This window comes from Chamaea fasciata, unplaced genomic scaffold, assembly GCF_029207755.1.
Source record: "Chamaea fasciata isolate MVZ Bird 193981 ecotype frontalis unplaced genomic scaffold, bChaFas1.0.hap1 SCAF_3, whole genome shotgun sequence".
In the NCBI taxonomy this organism is placed as follows: Eukaryota; Metazoa; Chordata; class Aves; order Passeriformes; family Sylviidae; genus Chamaea; species Chamaea fasciata.
Genome location: NW_027094088.1, coordinates 112,764,498 through 112,775,652, shown reverse-complemented (window position 1 = coordinate 112,775,652; position 11,155 = coordinate 112,764,498). Strand labels below are relative to the sequence as shown.

Genomic DNA, 11,155 nt, shown 5'->3' with positions numbered 1-11,155 from the left:
CCCAAGGAATTGTGCCGGGAATTCCTTCCCTGGGGCCCTCCCGGGCTGGAAATTCCAAGGGGTTTGGTGGGAATCTTCCCTTTGTCAATATTCCGAGGGTTTTGTGCTCACATTCCCGAAGTTTGTGTCGGTCTCTTGAGGTTTCGTGGGAATATTCCAAGGTCTTGGATGACATTCCGTAAATTCGTGTCAACGTCCCGAGGGTTTATGGGAATATTCCAGGGTGGGTGGTTTTTTTTTTTTTTCCCAAGAAATTCCAAGCTTTTCTGGCAATATTCCAGGATTTTTGAAGGCTATTCCAAGGATTTCTGGAAATATTCCGTGGTTTTTTCAGGATATTCCAGAGATTGATGGAAACGTTCCAGCTTTTTTTCAGGAAATTCCAAGGGTTTTATGGAAACGTTGCAGGGTTGGGGTTTTTTTAGGATATTCCAGAGTTTTCCGGGGATATTCCAGGATTTTTGGAGGCTATTCCAAGGATTTCTGGAATTCCTCCAGGTTTTTTCCGGATATCCCATGGTTTTATGGCAATATTCCAGGATTTCTGGAGGATATTCCGGAGGTTTGTGTCGATATTCCAGTTCCAGCCCAAAAAAAAAAAAAAAAGGGAAAATCCCAACTGGAAAAAGGAGGAAAAATCTGACCTGAAAGAGGAGAAATCCAGCCCCAAAATAGATGGAGAATCCAGAGAAAAAATTCGGGAAAATCCAAATCCCAGAGGGAAAATCCGACCAAAAACTCGGGAAAATCCAAACCCCGGAAAAGGGAAAATCCGACCAAAAACTCGGGAAAATCCAAACCCCAGGAAAGGGAATTTGGGGACGAATCCCGGAATTTCCCGTGGGATGGGAGGAGGGAATTTTGGGATGAATCCGGCCGGGAGTTCCCGGAAGTGCCCCCACCTCGGCATTCCCGGCCGGAGCGGCCGGAAGGAACCCGGGCCGGGCGCTGCTCCATCCCGGATTTCCCAGCGGGATCCCCCGGGATTCTCCCGGGGCCCGGAGGTTTCGGCTGCCCCCGGATCCCTGGGATCGGCTCACCCCGGGATCGGGACACCCCGGGATCGGCTCACCCCGGGATCGGGACACCCCGGGATCGGCTCACCCCGGGATCGGGTCACCCCGGGATCGGGACACCCTGGGATCGGCTCACCCCGGGATTGGGACACCCTGGGATCGGGTCGCCCTGGGATCGGGACACCCCGGGATCGGGACACCCCGGGATCGGCTCACTCCGGGATCGGGACACCCCGGGATCGGCTCACCCCGGGATCGGGTCGCCCCGGGATCGGGTCGCCCTGGGATCGGGACACCCTGGGACAGCGGGAGGCGCCGGCGTTGGAATTTGTGGGTTTTCCCACCCTCAGCCCCTTCCCCGCCCTTCCCTTTCCTCTTCCCTCTTCCCTCTTCCCTCTTTCCTCTTTCCTTTTTCCTTTTCCCTTTTCCCTATCCTTCCCTTCCCTTCCCTTTCCTCTTTCCTCTTTACTCTTTCCTCTTTCCTTCCTTGCCTTCCCTTTCCCCTTTCCTTTCCTTTCCTTTCCTTTCCTTTCCTTTCCTTTCCTTTCCTTTCCTTTCCTTTCCTTTCCTTTCCTTTCCTTTCCTTTCCTTTCCTTTCCTTTCCTTTCCTTTCCTTTCCTTTCCTTTCCTTTCCTTTCCTTTCCTTTCCTTTCCTTTCCTTTTTCCTTTTCTTTCCCTTTTTCCTTTCTTTTTCCATTTTCCTTCCTTTTCCTTTTTTCTTTTTCCTTTTTCCTTTCCTCTTTCCCCTCAAAACCCGAAAAAACAACAACAACAACAAAACCCCAAACAAAAAAACCCCAAACCACAAAAAACCACTCAAAACCCCCCAAAACTCGAAAAACAACAACAAAACCCCGAAACAATCAAAACAAAAACACAAAAAAACCCAAAAAACCCCCAAACAACCCAACGGGCCCAAAGCTCCCTGGCGGGTTGCTCCGCGCCCCGGGGCGCACGAGCGGATCCCGGCGGATCCCGGGAAGACGCGCTCCAGTTCTCCGCGCGGTCCGCCGCGATTCCCGCACGCTCCACGCCTCCGCACCGCCCGCCGTGTCCCTGCGAGCCGCGGGCACGCGTGGCCCGGCCAGGACCGAGCGGGTGTCGCCCTTGGGTGTCCCCCGAGGGTGTCCCCCGTGGGTGTCCCCCGTGGGTGTCCCCCGAGGGTGTCCCCCCGTGGGTGTCCCCCGTGGGTGTCCCCCGAGGGTGTCCCCCGTGGGTGTCGCCCGTGGGTGTCCCCCGTGGGTGTCTCCCGTGGGTGTCCCCCGTGGGTGTCGCCCGTGGGTGTCCCCCGTGGGTGTCCCCCGTGGGTGTCCCCCGAGGGTGTCGCCCGTGGGTGTCCCCCGAGGGTGTCGCCCGTGGGTGTCCCCCGAGGGTGTCCCCGTGGGTGTCTCCCGTGGGTGTCCCCCGAGGGTGTCCCCCGTGGGTGTCCCCCGAGGGTGTCCCCCGAGGGTGTCCCCCGTGGGTGTCCCCCGAGGGTGTCCCCCGTGGGTGTCCCCCGAGGGTGTCCCCCGAGGGTGTGTCCCGTGGGTGTCCCCCGTGGGTGTCTCCCGTGGGTGTCCCCGCGGTGCGCAGGGCGGCGCTGTCGCCTTAGAATTCCCCCGGCGCCTCGGGCGCCGCCGCTCGTCCGGGCTGAGCAATCCTCCGGGCGGCCCGGGCCGCTCCCCGAGCTCCTCTCAAGGGATGCCGCCTCCTCCCCGGCCCGGCGCGGGGGAAAAGCGCGGAGGGATGGCTCAGCCTCGGGAAAACCGCGGTGAGGGGGAGAGTAGGGTACGGGGAGGTGTGGGGGCAGTGGGGCAGGAGGAGGAGGAGGAGGAGGAAAGGAGGAGGAGAAAAGGAGAAGGGGAAGGAGAGAAGAAGGAGGAGGAGAAAAGGAGAAGGGAGAAAAAGAGAGGAGAAAAAGAAAGAGGAGGAGAAGAAGAAGAAGAAGAAGAAGAAGAAGAAGAAGAAGAAGAAGAAGAAGAAGAAGAAGAAGAAGAAGAAGAAGAAGGAGAAGGAGAAGAAGGAGGAGGAGGAGGAAAGGAGAAAAGGAGATGGGGAAAGGGGAAAAGGAGAAGGAGGTGAAGGAGGAAAAGGCAAAAAGGAGAAGGAGAAGGAAAAAAGGAGAAGAAGGAGAAGAAGGAGGAGGAGGAGGAGAAAAGGAGAAGGAGGAGAAGAAGGAGGAGGAGGAGGAGAAAAGGAGAAGGAGGAGGAGGAGGAGGAGAAAAGGAGAAGGAGAAAAAGAAAGAGGAGGAGGAGGAAGAGGAGAAGAAGGAGGAGGAGGAGGAGAGAAGGAGAAGGAGGAGGAGGAGGAGGAGGAGGAAGAGAAGAAGGAGGAGGAGAGGAGAAAAGGGAGGAGGAGGAGGGGAGGAGGAGGAGGAGGAGGAGGAGAGGAGGGAGGAGGAGGGAAGGAAAAAGGAGAAGGAGATGGAGGAGGAGAAGGAGAAGGAGGAGGAGGAGGAGGAGAAAAGGAGAAGGAGGAAAAAGAAAGAGGAGGAGGAGGAGGAGGAGGAGGAGGAGGAGGAGGAGGAGGAGGAGGGGCTCTCCTGATGCCAGGCAGAGCCCGGCGCTGGGCACACGAGCTCCTGGGATGCCGCAGCTTTTCTGCTCCTGCACCCGCCCTGACCGCACTGCTCCGACCGACGCAACCCCGGAGGGTCCGGGGCGGGAGCAGCTCCGGGAATTCGGATCTACGGCCGCTCCAGGCGGGAACGGAGCTTGTCCCTCGCGGCGACATCCACTTGTCACCGGGCTCGTCCCTCCTGGCCTTCCAGCGGGGGGAAAAAAAAAAAACCCCAAAACGCTGCGGGCCTGGCCAGTCCCCAGCTCCGGACGGGGAGGACAAGCCCAGCCCGGCAGCCGGAGGGAGCAGAGCAGCCCCGCCGCCGGCTCGGGAGGGTCACGGGCGGCGGGTGACACACACGGGTCAGGCCTTCGGCGTGACCCGGCACCTGCAGACCGCAGCTCGGCACCTCCCCGTTGTGCCGCTGGTAATTTCTCACAGCTCCCCAGGCCGTGGCCCCAATTAGCACCCGTGTCCCCTTCGGGGCTAACGAGCTCTGGCAGGGGTCGGGGGGGAGAGGTGGGGGTCGGTCCCCGAGCCCGGGGTTAACCCTTCGGCGAGGTGGGGCCAGGCAGGGGAACCTCGGCGGGACAAGAGCGTCGTCCGCGGTTTTGCTTTTAGGAGAAAGATTTCGGGCGGAGAGAAAAGGAGTTGCAAAGTGAAGGGGGTTTCTGGTTCTCGCGGCGCCAGTTAGGCTGGAAAAGACCTCCGAGATCATCGAGGCCGAGGCTCGACCGGACTCGCTGTTTCCCGTCACAGCGGCACAGGCTCGAGGGCTCAGGAGGCTGAGAGGAATCTTTTCTTTTTTGGGGATGTGTCTCCCTTTTACACCGCTCTACACAGACCAATCGGATCGGCAAAACCTCTTCACTCAGGCTGGTCGGGGCGGAGGGACAGCAAGAAGGAATCCATCCAGGAAAAGGAACGAATAACGAAGTTACGGCTACGAAAAACATCTCTCCTGTTTACTGAAAATTCCCTGGGAAAAGGATTTCGGGAAACCGCAACACCTCAGGCACTACGGACTCCCCCTGCACCCAGTGCCACGAGCTGCCCACCTCCCTGGGCTGCCCCTTCCTGCGTTTTTCTGGGAGGAAATCCCTCCTGATGTCCGGCCTGAATCCCCCCCGGCACGGCTTGAGGCCCTTTTTCCCCCTCACCTCGTCACTGCAGGTCCAAAGTCCCGTTCAGCCCCGGATTTTCTCGCTCTCCCCCGAGCCGGCACACGGTTGTCACCCTCGGGGTCTGGGGACCGCCAGGGAAAAAACCCCAAACCCTCCCCGCAAAGGAGAACCTGGCAGCCGGTTGCCTCCCAAAAATCAAAACTCGAGTGGTGAGGTTCCCTCCTCCCCAATCCCCCTGCCCGCAGACGTGCCGCGTCCTTCGGCCGGAGCCTCATCTGATGCCGCCGCTCGCACGGGGCACATCCGGAGCCCTTGAACGGGGACAACGTCGGGGCTCGTCCCTTCTGATCCCAGCCGGGATTCCCAGCCGGATTACGTCGCACTCCAGCGCCTTAAGGGATATTTTTTATTTATTTTTTTTTTTTCCCCCAGCACCTTTGCTCCCCAAGGCAGGAACCCTCCAACGGGCAAGCGGAGCGAGGTGTGCCGAGACCCTGGAAATATTTCAAGCCACCTCCTGGGCTGCAGAGGCCTTGAAACGCTGCAGGGTGTGTGCGTGTGTGTGCGGAGGCAGTAAAGGGGAAGGTGGGATCCCACGAACGCCGACCTCACAGAGGTGGCTGAGGAGGAAAAGGCCTTTCCCCGGCCGCCGCGGCGCCGTGGGGTGAAGGCGGAGCCGGAGGTGCCGGTGGGGAAGAGGAGCGGGACGTGGGTGCGGGGCGGAGGTGGCCAAGAGGCGCAGGCACAGGAACCGGAGGCCGAAGCTCAGCGCGGGGCGTCCGCAGCGCTGCCACAAGGACCAGTCGGACCGGCGGCCAAGGGCCTGGGGAACGTGGGTCCCAGGGCCGGTGCTTTTATCCCACCGAGCTGGAGACAACTCCTAAAAATGACTTTTTTTTTAAAAAAAAAAAAAAAATTAAGAATAAAGATCCTTCTATCTCCATCCGGTTTGTTTCAGCCTTTTGTCACCAGCGATTCCTTGGAGCGGGTTCAGCTGGGATATTGGGCGGGGATTCCTGGCCGGGAGGGCGATGAGGGGCCGGGATGGAATTCCCGGAGCAGCTGTGGCTGCCCCTGGATCCCTGGCAGTGTCCCCGGACGGGGCTCGGAGCGGCCCGGGACAGTGGGAGTTTGTCCCTGCCCATGGCTGGGGAACAGAATTCCACGAGAAATCCGAGGTCCCTTCCAACCCAAACCGTTGCACGGTTGGGTTATTTCGCCTTCAGGATTATTGGCGCGCGGGCCAGAGGCTCTTCTCCCTTCAGACTGCGGCAGGAATCCCCATAAGGGCAGGAGCCGGCGGAGCTGAGAGGCCAGGCTGGCCCCAAAAGGGCCGCGGGCTGCCGCAGGGACGTGACCGAACCGCCCCGACCGCAGCGCGGGGGTCTGCGCCGGCCTCGCGCCTCTGCCCCCACCGCGTCCCCACCCCAGCTCCTCCTTTTCCGTCCTCACCTCCCCTCCCTCCCCTGCAGGTGGTCAAAGCACCTCGGGAGGGCCAAAGGAGCTCCGGGCCGCTCCGTCTCCTCGCCGGGAGTTAACCCCTCCGGGAGGGGAGAGGAACGGATCAAGTGGGAGCTGGGAGCTCCCCCTCCCCATCCCCGGTGGGTTTGGCGGCACCGGGAATCCTCCTCGGCTGCAGGGGATTCACATTTTTCTTTTTTTTGGTTTTTTTGTTTTTCCGGCTGGTTGACTTCAGGGCTGCTCACTCCCAAGCCACGAGAGTTTAAACTCAGCGACGAGGGAGCAGAGCAGCAGCTCCTCAAGTTTAATCCCCCCGGAGGGTCGATCGAAGGAGAGCGAAACCAGCGGCGGTTATCAACGAGAGATGTTTTATCACCGGCCACGCAGGAGCTCGGGCACACGGCTGCCAACCCCGAGACAGCCAGGTACCCGCCCGAACGCCAGACAGCTCCTGCAGGTAAATCACTCACCCCGTCCCCAGGCTGCGTTGGGCAATAAAAACCCCCCAAAAAACAAACCCCAGGCACCCGTGGCATTGCTGCTGCCAAACCTGTTTGCTCTCCGTGCGGTCTGTTTGGGGAAGAAGAGCGGAGCAGGGGAGCCTTGTGCTCGCTGGAAGGGCGCCGGGCCTCCAGGAGCGCAGGTGCTGGGGGCAGATGAGGTCCGGAGAGTCTTTCTTCAGATTCAGACAGCTGCTGGCCAGAGTAAAACCCGATATTTAATTGTTTAACCTTCATGTCTCCACTGCTGCTGAACTGGTTTTGCTTTGGTTTGTTTTGTTTTGGAGGGGGGGATAGGATAACGCCCGCGGGAGAAGAATTGAAAACCTGCCGCCAGAGTCGTTGTGGTTTTTCTTTTCTTTTTTTTTTTTTTTTTTTTTTTTTTTCCCATCGTTTTATTAAAAAAAAAAAACCAAAAAACTTTCCAGAGGCCTAAAATGAAAACGTACAACCAACTACGAGGAGAAAAACCAGCTTGTACACTCACGGTTAAAGTGCTAAAAACCAAACGTTACCAAAAAAAACCGACGCTGGACTACGGCAACCGAAGCCGAGCGAGAGCCGAGCGCGGGTCAGGCCGTGAGCGGATTTCAGCCTCCCACGGACTCCCCTCTGCTCCCCAAAAGCTGCCGGCACAAAACCCGGGCCTGAGCTGGAAGGGGAAAGGGAGAAGAACACAAACGCCGGTGTCGCCTAAACGCGGCTCCTCGCTGCTGGGGGGGGGGGGGGTTCCTCATGCTTTAAACAAAAACAAAAAACCGAAAATAAAAAAAAAACCCAGGAGCGGGCTCTTCCATGCAACGCTCGGATCCGGGAATTTTCACCGGAGCGACGGAGGGATTGAGGCTGCAGAAACCCCTCCAAGCTCCGGGGGGGACGGGGGGCGGAATTTAAAGCTCGGCATCAATCCCACAAACCGGGTCGGAGCTCCCACCGGGCAGGAAAACGCCCCTTCCCAAAAAAAAAAAACCCCAAAACCCCTGGGATGCTGGTGGGGCCACACTCAACCTGGGATGCACTTCGGAGCCCCTGGAGGCGACGGGCTGGGAGCTGAAGGCCCGTGAGCCGCAGCTGGGGAACGGCAGCAGAGCTGGGGCGTTCCTCCGTGGGCCGGGAATGCTCTGCCGTGAAAACACAGCGGGCTGGCTCAGGGAGAGGGCAAAGGAGGCAAAAAAACCCCAAAAACCCATCCAGAGCTCCGGCTGGAGGTTTAATCACCTCTCCGGGGTGACAGGAGGCTGTTCCTCCAGGAGGACTGGGATATTCCCATGCGGATGCAGTGTTGGGACTGAGGCTGACAAATGAGTGATGTTTCCAGTAGGATCCTTCTCCAAGCTCCATCAGGGTTCCCCTCCCTGCCTCCGAAAAAGTCCAAGCATTGCTACAATTTATTTAAAAAAAAAAACCAAAAAAACCCAAACAAAAACAAACAAACAAAAAAAACCCCCAAAAAACCCCCAAAAAAACCCAAAAAAACCCCCAAAAAATCCCAAACAAAAAAAAAAAAAACACAAAAAAAAAACACAAAAAAACCCACCAAAAAACAAAAAAACCCCAAAAAACCCAAACAAAAACAAACAAAAAACCAAAACAAAAAAAAAAAAACCACCCCAAAAAACCCAAAAAATCCCAAACAAAAACAAACAAAAAAACCAAACCAAAATAAGAAACAAAAACCCCAAAAAACCCCAAAAAAATCCCAAACAGAAACAAACAAAAAAATCCAAAACAAAAAACCCCCAAAAAACACCAAAACAAAAAAAAAACCCAAACAAAAACAAACAAAAAAACTCAAAACAAAAAAATCAAAAAAACCCAAAAAAAACCACAAAAAAAACCCCAAAAAACCCAAACAAAAACAAACAAAAAATAAAAAAAAAAACAAACAAAAAAATTCCAAACAAAACCAAACAAAAAATCAAAAAACCCCAAAAAAACCCCAAAAACCCCAAAAAACCAAAAAATCCCAAACAAAAAAACCCAAAAAAAACCCACAAAAAAAACCCCACCTAAAAACAAAAAAAAACCCCAAAAACCCAAACAAAAACAAACAAAAAAACCCCCAAAAAAAACCCCCCAAAAAACAAACAAAAAACCACCAAAAAAACCCAAACAAAAACAAAACCAAAAAAACTAAAAAAACCAAAAACCCAAACAAAAACAAACAAAAAAACCCCAAAAAACAAAAAAAACCCCCAAAAAACCCCCCAAAAACCCCAAACAAAACAAAAAAACCCCGAAAAAAACACCAACCACCCACCACCAAAAAAAAAAAACCCCAAACGCCAAACCCGAACCAAGAAACCAGTGGAACTCGAGCCCAGAGGCTCCAGGTGAGCCCCGAGCTTTCTCCGCCGGGTTCCCGCGTTCAGGGCGAACCTTCCCCCCGGCTCCTTCGCGCAGATCCACACTTCCACGCTTCCCGGCGGCTCGGGAGCGGCGAGGAGCCGAATTCGGACAGGGCCCAAACTTCCTCCGGGCAGCTGCCGCTTCTCCAGCTCTGGTGACCCCAAAGGATTTTTTGGCCGCGGTCAGTCATCCCCGGGGTTGTTTGCCAAACCAACGGAGCACCTCCGTCCACCGGGGCCGACAACGAAGGGCGTCGTGGGCCCCACGCTGCGCTCCTCCGTTCGTCTTCTCCCCCGAGAAGAGCAGGAAAGACAAATCGGGATAAACCCGGCGTGGTTCTCGGGGGGCCTGGGTTTGATCCCGCGGCGCGCGGGGGGTGAGCTGCGATTAAAGGGAGCTCGGGGTTGGAGCGCCGAGGCTTCGGGCGGTGGGAATCCCGGCAGGACGACGCAGAGTTGAGGGTTCGTTCATCGGCGGTGAGCGCTGAGGTAGGTTTGCGTGCCAGCGGCGTCTCCTGGATGAAACTCCGCAGGAGATGCTCCGGAAAATCTCCAACCCCCAACCTCCACTTTGGCCTCCAGCGCATCCCGAGGGATCCTCTCCACACACACACACACACGCACACACGCACACACAAGACAAAAAAAAACCCCCAAAACCCCAAAAAAGCCCAAACTGAGAGCTCTCCTACCACCGATCTGCAGCGGGGGACGAGAACAACCACAGCCGAGGCGGGTCTGTACAACCACGGTGACCCCTGGACCGTGGACCCTGCCTCCCTCCTCGAGGAATGCCGCGGCCTCCGGCCTCCTTTTTCCCCCCATCTGCCTCAGTCTTCTCCCACCTGCCTGTGGATTCTTGCTCAGCACCGAGGATCCTCCCGCAGCCCGCCATGAGGAAGGTGGGGCGCCCTCGAATAAACTCCTCCGGCGCTTCTGGCCTCCGCCCTCCTCACTCGGGGGCTGGGGTTTGTAAACTGGCTCAGCTCTGGCTCTAAGGACGGGCTCTACATTCCTGCTGGGGTGACAAATTCAGCTTTCCTACGATAATTCCCTTTCCTTTCCCCTTTCCTTTCCTTTCCTTTCCTTTCCTTTCCTTTCCTTTCCTTTCCTTTCCTTTCCTTTCCTTTCCTTTCCTTTCCTTTCCTTTCCTTTCCTTTCCTTTCCTTTCCTTTCCTTTCCTTTCCTTCCCTTTTTCCATCAGGAACAGGCAATCTCAGCTTCCGTACACGACTCTACACAATAAGCGGCTGAATATTATCTAGGAGACCGCTTTTAAAACCCATCTCTTCCTACAGAAGTTGTGAACGAGTAGAAAATTTAAACAGTCTTTTGTAAAAAAAAAAAAAAAAAAAAAAAAAAAAGGAAGGACAGTACGAGTTCTATAAAAAAAAAAATCATCATCACTCTTCCCTGCCTCTCTCTTCCTACGGACAAGTGAGCCTTGGACAGCTCTCCGGGAGGAGCTGGCGATCCTCGGGGGCTTTCCTTCTCCAAACCGCTCCATCCTGCGGCCTTCCCCGGGTGACCAAACGCCGCCAGCTCGCTCAGGCAGCGCTGGAGGGAGGGAGGTGCACGGAGGGATTCCTTCAACCACCGCGACATCCCTCAAATCCCACCGGAACGATTCCGACCGCCGCGATCTCGGGGCCGGCGCACGGAGCCCGCGGAAGGAGGGAGGAGAGGGAAGGAGAGAAGAAGGGAAAAGAGGAGGAGAGACCCCGTCCGCTCCCGCGGAGAGAACGAAGGCACCCAGCAGCCGCGCCTGCTGAGGAACAAAGCCGTCCAATAAATAATCGCCCGCGGGGCGGTTCGCAGCAGACGACGGGCTCTTTGCCCAGCGGGCCGAGGCAAGGCTGCCCGCGGAGAACGCCGAAGGCAGCGGCCGAGGAGAGGCCGAGGTGCCGGCCCCGCTGCGGAAGGCGCCGCCGGCGCTCCGAGCCCTCCGCCCGCTCAGGCGCTGCCGCCGTCCTCCTCGATGACGCGGTTCATGCTGGTGCCGTGCGTGATGTGCGGCACCGGGTTGCCGCTCAGCTCCCTGGCGCTGCCGTGCCGCGACTGCTCGTTCAGGCGGTGCGAGCTGCTGTGTCGCGAGTGGTCGGTCAGTCGCGACATGCTGCCGTGAGGTAGTCGTTCCTCCGCGCCGCGGTAGCTGCAGGGCGTGTAC

General features: G+C 56.8%; 1 protein-coding gene across 3 annotated transcripts in view; it reads right to left on the bottom strand.

The window, feature by feature from the left end:
* Positions 1 to 10,375: 10,375 nt before the first annotated feature.
* FZD3 (frizzled class receptor 3) overlaps positions 10,376 to 11,155 on the bottom strand; it is a 63,665-nt gene continuing 62,885 nt past the window's right edge. For all 3 annotated transcript variants that reach the window (XM_066180160.1, XM_066180161.1, XM_066180162.1), the window contains one exon: positions 10,376 to 11,155. In XM_066180160.1, coding sequence (XP_066036257.1) covers positions 10,942 to 11,155 — 214 coding nt within the window. In that variant the 3' untranslated portion in view covers positions 10,376 to 10,941.